This window comes from Danio aesculapii, chromosome 4 (assembly GCF_903798145.1).
Source record: "Danio aesculapii chromosome 4, fDanAes4.1, whole genome shotgun sequence".
NCBI classification, from domain to species: Eukaryota; Metazoa; Chordata; class Actinopteri; order Cypriniformes; family Danionidae; genus Danio; species Danio aesculapii.
The window spans coordinates 57113209-57128786 of NC_079438.1; the positions used below are offsets into that span (position 1 = coordinate 57113209).

Below are 15578 nucleotides of genomic sequence, written 5' to 3' on the forward strand. Positions count from 1 at the left end.
GGTGAATTGATTAACTAAATTGGCCATTGTGTATGAGTGTGTATGGGTGTTTCCCAGTATTGGGTTGCTGCTGGAAGCGCATCCGCTGCATAAAACATATGCTGGAATCGTTGGCTGTTCATGCCACTGTGGCAACCTCTAAAATAGAGACTAAGCTGAAGAAAAATGAATAGAAAACGGGGGTATGTGTTAAGGGTAATCAATTTCTTTGCCAAACTGTCTATTATAGTGCAATATTCAAACACTCATTTTTTTCCTCATATTATTTCATCATTGCTGCCCAATGGATATTTCTTTGCTTCATCTCATTGTGCACTCAAAAGCCTGATTTACGGCTGTCCTAACACAATAATGGCAGCACACCATTTTACTAACAAGATTTATGGATCTATTGTCTGCTTTGTATAGTACGGATGGCTACCAGATGGATTGATGAACAGTTGAAGGAGAACTCTAAATGGCTTAAGGGGAGATCGACTAGGGCAATGAAAGGAGGTGAAGGTGTTTTTATTGGCGGAGGACACGTATGTGACCGCTGTCAGCAGTAATGGCATGATTGAAGTGGGATCAATGGGCAAACTGAAGGAATGATGCTGTCATTGAAGAGAGGAAATCAAAGGCAGATAAAAACCGATGGGAAGTAAGATAAACCACATGCTGTTTTATATTAGTATGTGAGGAAATGTACCCGCATGAGCCATGGTGATACCTTATATTGAAGTGGATTGCTATTTTGGACCAAAGTAATATTACAGCTTAAACACTTGGACATTTGCTGATTATTTTTAAATGATTATTTATTTTAAACTATTGTCAAATGAAGGATCATCAAGTTCTATCTTTGTGAGGTGGTTTCACTAGAGAGTGCTCTTAAATGGTTGCAATGTCCACCTTATTATAAGCTATGCTTGTCCAGTTTATGGCGTTCATGAAGTAGGTAGGTGCAGGTCGCAGTATTTTGATATGTGGCTTGTTTATTTCTAAGATAAAGAATTTGGGTTTAATTATACGAGAGACTTTTTATGTGTGTTTTTTGATGATCTGGGTCCATACATAGCCTAACTCCTTTTTCTTGCACCACATTAAAAACAAAATCGCATTCAAAGTATGTTGCATATTTAAATATCACATTTTATTTCAGTATGATGGCATGTTTTCAAGTGAAACATAGAGTTAAGGAGTTATTATCTTTTGCTTGCAGAAAACTAATGGTTTGAGGGGTGTGGCTAAGCATATTTCGTTAAAAAAAACATGACCAGAGAAGGTTCATTTCATTGCAGATCTCCTATTTTAAACTCCCAGAATATCTTAAGAGTTGGTCTATTTATAAAGCCATTTGCTTTCAGAATAGTGGGCAGATTTACACCCAATATGGGGTGCTTTACACAGGGGATTTGATGGTGTTTGTTTTGTACATCACCTGAACTGCACCTGTCAGTCAAATGAAGATGAAATGTGGCATTCATGAAGTAGACAGGTGCAGGTTGCAGTATTTTGGTATGTGGCTTATTTATTTCTAAGATAAAAAAAAATTTGGGTTCAATGATACGATAGACTCTTATGCGAGTTATTTTTAAGTATGATCTGACAAAACGAATGAGTCCATACATAGCCTAATTCTTATTTCTTGCACCACATGTAGCTACATTAAAAACAGAATCACATCCAAAGTATGTTGCATATTTAAATATTTTTTTTTAAGTATGATGGCATATTATCAAGTGAAACATAGGGTTGAGCAGTTGTTATCTTTAGCTTGCAGCAAACTAATGGTTGGAGGGGTGTGGCTTAGCATATTTCGTCAAACTAATTTCATTGCAGATCTCGTATTTAAACTCACAGAATATCTTAAGAGTTGGTCTATTTATAAAGCTATTTGCTTTCAGAAAAGTGGGCAGATTTACACCCAATATGGGATGCTTTTCACAGGGGATTTGATGGTGTTTGTTTTGTACATCACCTGAACTGCACTTGTCATTCAAATGAAGATGAAATGTCAATCATGGGACTTTGGACTCAGTGACTCACGCCTTTGAGAATAAATGACTGACACAGATGTCATGATCAGTGTAGCAAGGTAAGAGGAATAGATTGGGTGAATGAAATCAGATGGTGGACAGAAATGAATGTTCTTTTTTTTAACCAGATTTTAAAGACACAGAGGTGATGCAGTCCACTTTTTGGTTTGGTTACAGGCTCTAGAATAGAGACCGTAAGGGATTTAATGCTGTTTTTGTGCTTTTAAATAGGACTGAACAGTATATTATCTGAGCATCAATATTGCAATGTGTGTGTCTGCAAAAGTCACATTGCAGGATAAAATTGTTTATTAAAAATTTAAAGATTTTAATATATTTTGTATTAGTTACGCAATGATGACCATGTTATTTTACATTTAATTGTTTAATGTTAGACTTACTGGAAAACCATAACGCGCTGTTTATTTTCGCTTGTAAGTTATGCAGATGCACTGCATAGAAAAAGACTTGATCAGCCCCGTTGATTTTATTTAATGAAATCTTTCCAAATGAAGCTATTCAAATCATCTCAAATCAATTTTATTCATATCGCAATATATATCGTGGCAAAACAAAGTATTGCAATGTCCGATTTTTCCAGTATGTGCAGCCCTAAGCCTTTAAATCAAGAGAAAGACAATAGTGTTAATACTAGAATATTGAGCATTGGCATTAACAATGGAAACAGTACATTTTGTTAGTATTAATGAGACTTCGGATCTTTCAGAACGCAACTTATAAGCATATTTCTCCCAGTTTTTGGTATCAATTTTTACTGGCAGGTGCCCCATTTGCTCACTTGCAATCATATTTTTGTCACTGCATGCCTATTTCAAATGCTTATACAGCTTGTTTACCTTTGTTATGAGCAACCCTAAATCTCGGTCAACTCATCAAAGAGCAATTGCTCCAAATGCCTTGGTATAATCTGTTGGATATTATGATACAATTGGGTTAAAGGGCTCTTAGAAATTACCATGTGTGTTATTTCACCACAGTGTCATACATAAAAATGATGCCTATTAATTATGTATGATTAATGCGAGTTATTGTCCAACACCATTTGCATCCATTCCAGATTTTTTGCACATCAAACCAACTCTCGGCTTAATTTTCAGCATGCAATAGCATGACACTGTCCCAAAGCACCTAGGTGTGTGACCTTTCATTGATGCAGTGCAATGTGTGATTATTTTTCCTAGCCTGCCAAAAGATACAGCTATCACCCTGTAATCCAGTCTAACCCATAATTAAACACCAACAGCTCAATGGGTATCATGAGGTCAACTATCTGGAGTCAACACCTTTTCATTGACACTCCCCAACCACTTCATAACCCCAGCAGCTTTATTGGACGATATGCTGTACACCACTTCCTTTATACCTATAAAAAGATATAATTTTATGCCAACTGGTCATGCAAGTGATTTTGAAAGGAAGCAGACCTAGCTTTGAAAGTCTTGTGACTTGTTGACCTGAGTAGTAGTAAAGTTATCACGCTTTTTTATTGCAGGGTAGAGGGCAAATAAGAGATATCCACTTAAAGAAGCTCATGCTTTAAATTCTCAAGAGTATTTATCACATATTTGTCACCAGTAAAATTTAAGGTAAAACAGGAGTAAAGACGTATAACCCCCTTTTTCAGAGACTCAAAAATCTTTACTCCTTTAATTATGACCCAGTGTTATTGCAAAGGAGTTGTGTGGAATTCATCTTGAAAATAAAATCTGCACTTTTGGGGTGAATTTAATGCAAATAAACAAACCCAGGGGCATCATTTTCTACTTTACATTTGAGGTTTATACTTTGATATGTATGTACAATATCTAGGACCAGTTCAATAAAGCACATGCAGTATTTACACTTCAACGTCTATGACATCTACAGTAGTCACCATCACAATAAATAATAATAAATTATTCCTCTTCAGGTACTGTACAATTAATACACTTAAGTTCATTACTGCTTTGGATTAGTGGTTTCCCTTTTTAACGACTCTGTACCTGATGAGGATTTTTGCCTAAAATCGGCCCAGTAGCTCATTCCACATCCTCTGATGAGAGGCATTTTTGCCTGACCTCTGTCTCCTCAAAAGTCACCTTTTTGTTCCTTTTTGGGTCAATCCATGAGTTGTGAATGACCACATTGTTGGGCATGGGGTCAGCTTCAACAACTGACACAACGCGCTTCTTCATTTTACTCTTTAAAACCTTCTGAAATTTCTGCCTAGTAAAGGCATACAGCAGCGGATGAAAAATGGTGGTTCCGTAAGCCATGACCAGGAAGCCCAGTCTGAGACGCACGGTGAAGTTGCTTGGCCCTACACTCAGGATAACCGTGTTGAGCACGGTTATGGGTGTCCAGCAAAGCAAAAAGGTAGAGATGATAAGAAGCGACATGCGAAAAACCCTCTTTTGCCGTTCACGGCGTTCCCTGTGCCGTTTGACCGCCCTACGGAGGGCTATGATCACAGATACAGAGGTACGCATACCCAATGGTGGATTTCTGCCTGCACTGCTTTGCGATGCATCAGTAGATTCTGGTTGAGTGGACGTCATAGAGATGGTCTTTTTCTTTCTTGGTTTCTTCTTGGGCGCCGAATGGAAGCGTGTGCCAATGCGGATATTCAGAGCCTGCAGAATCTTGTAGTAAGTAACCAGCATGACCACAGCAGTGAAGAAGAAGATTGGTATCTGTGCCAGCAGGTGATAGTACAGTCCCAATTCTGTGTAGTATTCGTTTGAAGGCTCTTCGGCCTCTGTCTGATTCCTTTCATTACCAGCCTGGCTGAAAAAACCCTCTTCTATGAAAGGTACCAGAAAGCTGAAGAATGATAAAGCCCAAATGGACCCTAATAGGGCCACTGCACGTCCCATTGTCAGAACTCGATTTGCAGGCCGAACTGAGATATCATAGCGGTCTAGTGTGATAGCCAGCACATTGGCAGCAGTGGCCACACTAGCAAAGGACACACAAGCCTCATGAAAGCAGCAAATAAGTGCATTGTTGCCTTCCAGTGGCAAAAGCACCACCACTATCGTAAGTGGGATGCATCCCACACACACCAGCACATCCAGAACATGAAGGTTCATGGTTACAATGTTGCTGACAGAGCTCACCAGGTTTGACTTCATACAGTAGAGAGCCAGCACAGTCAGGTTGCTACTGAGACCCAACACAATCTCCAACATGAGGAAACCCGTAAGAGACACCTGAAAGCTGACAGGGTAAGGAGTTTCCAGGTCCATTTCGAAGTCAAGGGGTTCAATGTTATCGAGGACAGTGACGTTGCTCATGATGGCCTGGAATCCCAGCACAGGAGGGGTATGCATTCTCCTACATAATAAAAAAAGATAAATGGCTATATTTACAATTCTATAGCAAGGCTTTAAAAAGCTTGATGCTTTTCTAATAATTCGATGTCTATGGCATGCTACTGAATGCATGCTTGCATCAGTCAAGCTTAAAAAAAAATCACAATTGTTGGAAAATGTAACAAGCACAACACATTTGTCTTTACAACACATTCACTTAAGAAAATGTGCTCAGACTAACGAAACTCACCCCTCCCTTGTGTTCCCCGTCCTCGTTAGGTGCTTGTTTAGCAAACCGAAGTGCTGATGTGTTGGACTAGATGGCATAGACTCCATCCATACTCCAATGCCTCTTTATCTTACCAGTGTCCTTTGCTCCTTCAGTGCCATTCTGCTATGTACCTGCTCCGTTGTGCTCTTGTTTAGTTTTCTGATGTCAAACGAGCTAAAATTGAACAAATGCATCAGCTGTCCTTATCCCCAGCATGGCACAGACTGAAGTAGGGATACCCCTGTTTCCTCAAACACCTCTCTGTAGGGTTGATTAAACACCGTCCAAACAGTTCATACCTCATTCCCTTGCATCCTCAGATTTCTGTGGGTGGATGTGGGAGATGGAAACACTCTCAGCTCTTCCTTTTCAGAGCGTGGGAAGGGTTTGTGCATTGTAATATCCACGTGGTTCTGACATGAAAGCTGTGTTGTATTCAGGCTCGTCTTTAGCCTTTTGTCCTTTGTCTTGGCCAAACAGATCTTGCAGAAATGATCACGGACAACACCATGTCCCATCTTCAATGTTTATTCCAAGATTTTGTGAACCACAGGCAGAAATGTGCAACAGGTCAGAAGTGACATTCTCTCCTCAACATATAACAAATGTTCCACTGTCCTTTTACAGAGTCCATGGCTCTTTGTATTCCACCTGAGTAAGTCACATTCCCACCTGCTGTGCCACAATACAGCTCCAGGAGACCAGGCAGGTAGACAGCGGTACACAGTAATCACAACAAGGTCACGGGTTTCCAGAGGGAAGGAGGTAGCCAGGCCGGTGCACTGTGTGGCATATATTTACCCTTTCTTTTTCACGGTGTTCATGTGGGACACCAGAAACGGAGGTCCATTCTCAGTAGTTTCACACTCATGCAGCTGGTAAATGCAAGAAAATTGTTGTTAGAATTTGTTGCTCTGAGTCATAAATGACCTTGAAATTGTCTACCGGAATGTGGCAGCCTCTTAGCATGTGTAGAAGCCTAAATATATATTGGATTATGAAAAATAAATGCATGTCATTTGCCCACAGATGTAATGCAATTTAAATGCCATTTAATGTTGTTCAGAGATATGTGCACCCTTCCAGTTGTCTTTTGAAGTCATGCTAACTTTTGGTCTGTGAAAGTGTCTTTGATCTAATTAGTTCAGGAATTAGTTCAAAAGCTTAAAGCTCAATAGCAACTCATTAAAGTAATGTTCCTTTGGAATAATGGACTCCCACAGTGACTGTGCGTGAGTGGTTGTTTGGAGAGCAGTTTGCAGTACACCCACACCATACTTGCATGGGCTTTACTCCATATATGTAGAGCAGAATACTCCAAGCATATATCTCACTCTTTATGTCTGTCTGTTTTAGTGCTAGAAGGCAGCTTTCAGCACTAGCCAGAAGCAGTAACAGTGACAAGAGTGCTCACATCATCTTCCCCTTAAGAGGATAATGGGTTGGATGGGTTTCGATTACTCAGTTTTGCTCTTTCCACATACATTAACAGAGTTAAATGTGTCATTTACTGTGTTGGAACCACTGGAGGAATCACATAAAATACAGCTTGCATCTTTTGTTTTCCCTCTCAAATCAAGACAGTGCACAATTTTTCTTTAAAAATAGATCATCATTTAATATTGCTGTCCACTGTACACAAAAACGAACTGCACTGAATTAAAAGCATAATGTAAATTTGCTCATGCTAAGTAGCAACCTTTGCATTTTCCCCGTATTTAAAAAGTAAAAGTTGTCAACTTCATATAGATGTCTAAAGTAGTGGTTTGTATAAAAAGCCATGCATTCCCCCTTTATCAGATGCTCCAGGACAGAAAACTGAAGCTTTTACCTCTTGTTGCTGCCGTAAGAGCGAGTGACCTGGTAGCCCATATATTTCCCAGTTTGAGTACAGCCATGCCAGAACGAGTGATCCAGGACATGCTTATCTGAAGGGATGAGTCTGTCTGTGCCTTTCTCTGAGTGCTCCCTCGCCTGTCAAAGGGGGGCAGGGAAGTCAGATGTTGTAGGATGTAGTGCCATGCATCTCGTTTAGAGATCTTCTCCTCTCCTCCTCCCCTGTTCCTTCCCTCTCAGTCTTTCTCTCACCATCCCTACGTTCAGCGCTTTCAAAATGCCCTACCTACTCATCTCTCTCCTCCTCTGCTCTCTCTCTCTTCCCTCCCACCTCCTCTCATCACTCTCGCTTTCCCTCCCCCTTCCTCCGTTTTTTTTCTGCTGTGGCTTATAACACTCTGGTTCCCGATTGGTCTCCTGTAATAGTTGTAACCCTTTCTTGCCCTGTTGCTCAAATAGGGTTTTCACCAACAAGTGAGACAATGAGAACACAAAATTGTTCTGTATTGTCTCCTCTTCTCAACTTTTATTTTCTATTCTAAATGCAGTTTTGTCACGACTAAATTGAAAGGTGGAGTAAATAGAAAACTGTTTATAAAAGCTCTGAGCAAGAATATGCTCATTTGCAAGGCTCTATCAATGCCTTCATGATGCAAACATGACAAGAAGCGTCACTTTCGGTCAAGTTTTTTTTTTTCTTTGCTTTTCTTTTTTTTTTTTACCATACGTGTGTGGGCGTGTTGGTGCACACTGATATGGAGAGACGCAATGGGCTAATTATGGAACATTGGTTTCTCAGCAAATTCAAATCCATTGTTGTACATCACAAAAATATAAATATAACAAAAGGCTTCAAATGACCAAGCTGAACATACCTGTAAATATTTCAAGGTGGGCATTAATATTTAAACTCTTTATACAGACTCTGTCCAAAGACAGTTGTCGGAAGATGCGAGGGAGAATGTGTACACGAGAACTAGTGGCACAAAACTCTATTTACCTCAATTCCGAAAGCCTGTCTTATTCAGCATTTCTAGTATCCATCAGTAATAAGCACTCTCTTTATGCCGTTATCTTTCTCTCTTTGTATAAACTGCCGTATTGAGTGTGTTTGTGTGATTCTAGCTTGATAATATCACTGTGGCTGATGCTCAATGAGTGGAAGCAGAACTCCAGAAGCCCTGGGTGAATTAACCCGTGCTTAGCAACCGCAGGTTTCAGGAACGGAAGGTAAGATGCCAGGTGCCAGCTCACTGGGAGAGGCGTGAGGGATGAAAAGTCGTGGAAAATGTACGCCTCTGCTCCCTGGAGCAACCTCTTAGAATCAAGCAATGCCCACTGAGTCTCTGGCTTGACCCTCTGGGATGCCACATAGCAGTTTTTCCTTGTACATGTGCCTGGATCCCTTCCGCTCTCTCATAGTTCTGTCAGTTTTACGAAGGTATTACATTTCTATACACATTTTAAAAAAATAAAAATACAGTATGTACAGTAGGGATGGGAATCTTTAGGCACTTCACAATTCTGATTCTGGCACTCACGAAACTTTTCCAAAGCATTTCTTGACCTCCATTTTATCCTTAATCTTCGCCTGTGCAAATATATCTTTTCAACTTTCCAGTGAGTTTCTATGCTTGTTTATGATTGGAATCTATTTCTGACTACTGCCATCTTATAAATTATTTATTTCATGAACAAAGTTATATTCAGCATGAACAAGCACTGAATGTAATGTTGAAACAACAATATACAAAAAGGCAAAAATAAAGAACAAACAGTGCTCCTTCAAAAAGAGATTATAACATTTTTGTTGGTTTCAAACGCCTTCAAAGCAAAAATATTTATATAAAAATATTTGGAAAATATGTGAGGTCAGAGCCACTGAGAACTAGCTTTAAAACAGTAGTTAGGGGTGTCAAAATTACTTGTTTCTTCGGTGCAATGCAGCCGCAGACAATTCGGTATCAGTTTAGTAATAATCAGAACATGATCACAAAATGATCATAATCAAAACATAAAATGATGTTATTTATCTCACATGCAGTATATTGCGGTAGCTTACTATGGCGAGGGAGGCGAGCGCGAGTATTTAAAACACTCCAACTACTTAAAAACGCAGAAATTGTGCATAGTTTACTGCATTTGTGTTTGCTGGACAGTCTTTCACTGACACTTGCAACAGAAGCCCCTGATTCACTGTTATGGAAAAACTGAAAGTAAACTCAATTTCTCTCTCTCTCACTGTGGACCATTGACCTGCTGTCATGAGGTAAAGTTCCCTCTCCTCTCGGCTGTTACAGCAACACTTCTGGATACAGACACAAGATTGTCTGCATAGCGAGTTTTCTACTCCGCATCTATCATGGATCAGCTGTGATCTCAGCTGCTGTTTATTACTCGTAAGAAAATATAAAACTGCGTATGGAAAGCATCCTCAATGCACCGAGATATCGAATTGAACCGAATCGGTGGTATGATAATCGTAATCGAACTGTGAGACGAGTGTAGGTTCACACCTCCAATAGTAGTACACAATTTAAAAAACTTTTATATTCACTTCTTAGTCCAAGTTTGTAGAATTAATGTACAGTAGTTCACCTTGAGATAAAGTATGACTTAACACTGAAACCTAGTGACTTTCATTGTATGTTGTTCTTTCCAGTCATTCTGATTTGAAATGAATTGAGAATAAGTACATGACGCCATAAGTATATTTTTATTTGGGTGAACTTTCAATTTATTATTGAATTTATTGTGCAGATACAGGTATGCCACGTATTTTACAACAGCAGTGAATCTAGGTCATCCAATCAGATTTTAGAGCTATCTTCGGGTCGGTGTGAGCTGTTGGTCATACCTCTTTTTTTCTGGCTCTGTTTTAAACCCTATTCCTCTGTGTCCTCCCTGGCAGTGTTGCATCTCATCCGTAGCCATGTGTCAGGTAGGACAGGCCAGAGAGCTCAGGCGAATGTGATTTGCTATCCCTAGGCAGTTCTCCAGTATCAGCTGTAAGGTTTTCAAGACACCATTCCTATTTATTGGCACACTCTATTAATTTTAAATGGGACCTATTATGCCCCTTTTTACAAGATGTCAAATAAGTCTCTGATGTCCCTAGAATTTATAGTGAAGTTTTAGCTCAAAATAGCACACAAATAATGTTTTATAACTCTTTGAAACTGACCCTTTTAGGCTTTCATCCAAATTATGCCAATTTGGTGACTGTCACTTTAAATTTAAATGAGCTTGTGCTCTTTCCAAAAGAGGGCAGAGTTACAAATGCCTGTACATCAGCATAGTGGCAGATTCAAAACAGGACTAATGTTACCTCTGTGAAAAATTGAAAATCTTCGAGGAAGAGGCTCAGAAAAAGGTAGTCAACAGAGACTACAGTGTGCATTTGTGCATCCTAAAACTCCACATTTAATTCCTCTTAGTTGCTGACATTATCTACAGTGTAAAAACTCTAATGGCGGATGGCTGCTTTACACTCAGAACTGTTTATGCTAATGAGGAAGATATCAAATTGTTTCTGCAGACAGTTACCTCACAACTGTGTTTAGACCCCTTATAAAGTGATTTTTGCATAATGGTCCCCTTTAACAAACACATTTGACCAGAAGCTTAAATAAAACAACCACCAAAACCCAAAGCCAAACAGGAAGTTCTGGTTGGCCTGTAGTGTTATATTTTGTTGGCTAACTACTCCCTCAGAGACTAAGGAGCTGTTCTTGGTCACGTTCCCAGTGTCTCCAAGGGCTATCTGCCATGTGGACTTGAGACATACCAAATGCAGATGACAGACTTAGTGGTCAAACTCGCCTCTGGCAGTCCATAGTCCCCAAAGACCTACAGCTGTTCCATCACGACCCAGTGTAATAACTGCACATCTGTTAAACTGGGTCTAAGTCAAACTAGTCCACTTCAGAAAGATGACATTTGGGCACGTGACTGAACTGACTTTGGAGCATTTTATCATGTCAAACCCTATTTGTGTTTGACATTCAAAGGCCTGGAATATAATGCAAGTAGATGCAAAGATCTTTTGGATGCTCGTACAACAAATGAATGTAATACAGATGGTAATGCTTAATATAGTGCGTTCTCTGATTCTGAGGTGCAAGGTTGTATTTTTCCAGTAATTATGAATGATTCTAGTGAGAGTTAGATGATGATTATTTTCTACAGACTGCTTCAAACCCCATGGAAGAGACTGTGGGGAAATAGGATTGTCCTGTATTTAGCACATTTCAGAGAAGAAGATGCAAGAATCTTTTGGATGGTTGTACAACCAATTAATGTAATACAGATGGTAATACTAAATATAGTGCATTCTCTGATTCTAAAGGTGCAAGGTTGTATTTTTTCCAGTAATTATGAATGATTGTAGTGAGATCTAGATGATGATTATTTTCTACCGATGGCTTCAAATGCAGTGGAAGAGACTGTGGGAAATAGGATTGTCCTGTATTTAGCAGATTTCAGAGGCTTTAGTTGTATAAACAGTGTCAAGTCCCCTTAGCCTCTGCGGGGCCAACACGTCATTCTCTGACGCAAGGTTACAGTGTTAATGCGAGTTTGGAACCCCCACATCGTGTTTTCACAGAGACAGATTAGTGGGGACACCCTGACTGTGAACTTCTGCTTGCTGCGTATGTTGGTTCAGCTTTGCTTAGCCATCCCATAGGGATTCTGTCCAATCACAACAAAGCATTCCGAGTTCATCCACTTCCTGCCACAGTCCAGAGGGCTGTGTTTTTACATGTTTTGTTGAACAGGGGGAGGGGAAAGCATGGGAAAACGCTATCCCTTTGCGAAGGGTGACCTTCATAAAAAGCTCTGTCACCTCTCTGAGCCAATCTAGTCTGGACAGAATCTCTTTTTTACCTATAACTATTGGGAGTCTCAATACTCTTTCTTTTCGGCTTAGTCCCTTTATTTATCAAGAGTCGCCGCAGTGGAATGAATGGCCAACTTATCCAGCATATGTTTTACGCAGCGGATGCCCTTCCAGCCGCAACCCATCACACCCATACAATATCATTAACACACTTACACTATGGACAATTTAGCTTACCCAATTCACCTATAGCGCATGTCTTTGGACTTGTGGGGGAAACCGGAGCACCCGGAGGAAATCCACACGAACACAGGGCGAACATACAAACTCCACACAGAAATGCTAACTGATCCAGCTGAGGCTTGAACCAGCGATCTTCTTGCTATGAGGTGACCGTGCTACTGTGCCATCCGAAACAACTATTGTTTATCTTAATTTTGTGTAACCCATGAAGGACAACTTTTGGTCTAAGCACGGCACAGAAAAATACGAGATAAAAGTCATGAAAATTAAAAACATAATGCACATTACTTACTAAAAGGCTTTATCCTAATATTTGCATTGCAACTTTAGTAAAAAAATTCTAATCTTAAGACAATGGCAATTGACCATCTTTACAAGAATGGGGATGGTATTTAATAGTCATCAGGATGTTAATTTCTTGAAAGAATTAGTTTTAAAAAATGTCTGTACATTTATAAAGCTATACTTTGTATTATATTATCTTTGCATCAAATTACAAAACAAATAAATAAACAAATTACCACTCACGCGAAGGGTTTCTAATGCATTGTCTATGCATCAACATTAAATTTGATGTTGTTTTCTCTTCTCGCTGCTGTTATCAGTCTCACACAATTTCTTTTTCTCCTTTTTTGGAAAGTCTTGAAATCACTATCATGGACATTTTTCTTTTTTTAGCAGAACAAATAGAAATACAAATTTATATCTGTAATTTACTGCTCTCTAAGTTTACCCAACTATGATGACTTTACTGCTGAGAAACCCAGAAATGTGAAAAGGGTCCATGAGGTGGCAAGTAAATACTAGATCTATAAATATGCGGTCTGATTTATATATTACACTGGCATTAAATATTATATAGAAAAGATTAAATTACATGTTAATATAGTGGTATAATATTATATTTATAATTAGTACAATATTACAGGATCAAATATAAAAATAATAGTTTTTAACAGCAGGTGGTCTAATGAAGTATATAGTAAACCATTTTATTTCTTCAAGATCTTAATTACATTTTACGATGCATCATCATCATCATCAGTGTGAGTAGCACAATGAATGCTAGCCGCAATGGTTTACCACTCTAGCTTGGTGACAAGTGAACTCGATGTGTTATTGAAGTACACAGATGGTAGCTTGAACGCCTGTCTGAAAGAGCCAGCTTATTCTTCCAGTTGGTCAAATTGATGTGGGAGGACAATGTCTGACCTTTGGATGTGATTTCGGTGTGCAAGTAATGATTCTATCAAGAAGCCGCTAGAGTGATCTTCACTGTCTTGTCACTTCTGACCGGCTGAATTGTGTGTGTTCTTCCTTTGGCCATCATGTATCATTGCAATTAAGCATCTAAGGCAGACATTGGGTAGAATTGGAAGTAATTTGACAGAGAAAACGATCCAAGCTTCTTTTAAGGCCTAGTACCGGCACTTGTTTTCAAGTAGTGTGTCATGCATCATCTGTTATTCCAGAAATATATGTAGTCTATGCTCATGACCATTGTGATTTGTGCAGGTTATATTTTTGGGGGCATTTTATTGAAGTCTGTTTTGAAAATGGTTTATATGGGGTATTATTTTTGATAAGGTCTAAAGTGCGGTAATTTTCTTTGAAACATAGACCATCAGTCAACATTACTGTTCTTTTAGTTAGATTATTCTGGCATTTTCCCACTGCAGACATTTTTCTGTTTATATTTTTACACTGAAGTACCATTTCGGTGGATTTGAGCATGTCTTTTGACTCGCTGCTCCGCTTTGTATTGAGTTCTTGAATATAAATGATTTTGAACCAAGTGTTGCACGTTCAATTGACACTTTCTCTTTCTTGTAATTTCAGAGATGACTCTATCTATGCCAACAGCAATTACCTTTTCTTCACTTTCATTTTAATCTCAAACAAATTGAGTGGCCCGCTTTGCAGGAATCACCTCCTCAGACCGACCCCATATTGAATTTGCACTAATGTTTCTTATCGGTCTCTTCTTTTTTCCCTCCGTAATGGGGAAAAAATTGCATTTCCAAGGTCACAGTTAGAATCGTTTTACACCATATTGCACACCCCACCTTCTCTCTGTGGAGTGGCTGTTTTGCTCCATTCCAGATAAATTCAGGTAATAACTGTGATTGATGCTGAGCCAACGGTCCTCTAGTGCTTCTACAAAAAAGACGGTCCTGCGAAGAGCAAACAGACGGTCATACGAGCGTCTTTTTCTGCATCCCATGGAAGCAACGGAGTCAAAAACCCTGATTGAACAAGCTCCTATGGCCCTCCCCCTGGTGTGCCCTCTGACCTCTTTGACCCCTGCATGATTTGATTTTGCAGAAAGAAGATGTGGCTGCATTCAAAATGAAATACTAGTTAATTTATTACTGCACACCACCCAGTAATAACTGCACACCTTGCGTTTTTAAAGCGATACTACACGCAGTTACTTACGATCAGATATTAATGCCTTTCTTTCTTCAGATGGACCGACATGACCATATAGGGCTTGTTTACATCATGTGCACTTCCATGTGTTTTTTCTTATTGAATAGCTTTTTAATTTGTTAAAGCATTTAGATTTAGCCACTTAAGTGCTTCTCTGCTTTATAAATTCGACCTTCAAGTCCTGCGCTATATGCAAATTTAACCAGGTTGTCAACTAAAGCATTAAATATCCTGCATTTTATTTAATTATTATTTTTATTTACAAAATGTAAGCTATTTATCTTTTTTGGCACACTAATTATTTTATATGTAGGCTGCAGGAGGCTTTGCACTTCACTTGTGATGCAGTTAAAGATTATCACTAGTGCACAATGTCATCATTATCGGCTAAATGAAATATACATATTTGTCTACAAATAAGTGCAAGAAAACATTTAAAACTGTAAAGGTTTTACATTAATTTGTGCATAACTTTCAACTTTCTGTTAATAATGCTTTCAGGTCATGATGACATTAAACAGGCGTGTAAATAGCACACAACATAACACATAACAAAACATGTTCGTGAGTCTGGTGTCCCCAGTAACAGGCTTGAAGTCCCAACCCGGTTTTTGACTATTCAA

General features: G+C 39.1%; 2 protein-coding genes across 2 annotated transcripts in view; one reads left to right on the forward strand and one right to left on the reverse strand.

The window, feature by feature from the left end:
- The window catches only part of cog5 (component of oligomeric golgi complex 5), a 103833-nt gene that overhangs the window by 11918 nt on the left and 76337 nt on the right, over positions 1-15578 (forward strand). The window lies entirely within an intron of this gene.
- Positions 2501-7700, reverse strand: gpr22a (G protein-coupled receptor 22a). Its single transcript, XM_056456211.1, has 3 exons — positions 7435-7700; positions 5583-6478; positions 2501-5354 (listed from the first exon to the last, which is right to left on the reverse strand). The coding sequence occupies exons 2-3, from the start codon at positions 5666-5668 to the stop codon at positions 4058-4060; spliced, it is 1383 nt and encodes a 460-aa protein (XP_056312186.1). The 5' UTR covers positions 5669-6478; positions 7435-7700; the 3' UTR covers positions 2501-4057.

What these genes read in the sequence shown, in the direction of transcription:
- gpr22a (XM_056456211.1), bottom strand. Translation starts at nt 5,668, where the DNA reads ATGGAGTCTATGCCATCTAGTCCAACACATCAGCACTTCGGTTTGCTA. An exon ending in ACGGGGAACACAAGGGAGGG is followed by an intron (nt 5,355 to 5,582) that starts GTGAGTTTCGTT and finishes TTTATTATGTAG; the next exon opens with GAGAATGCATACCCCTCCTG.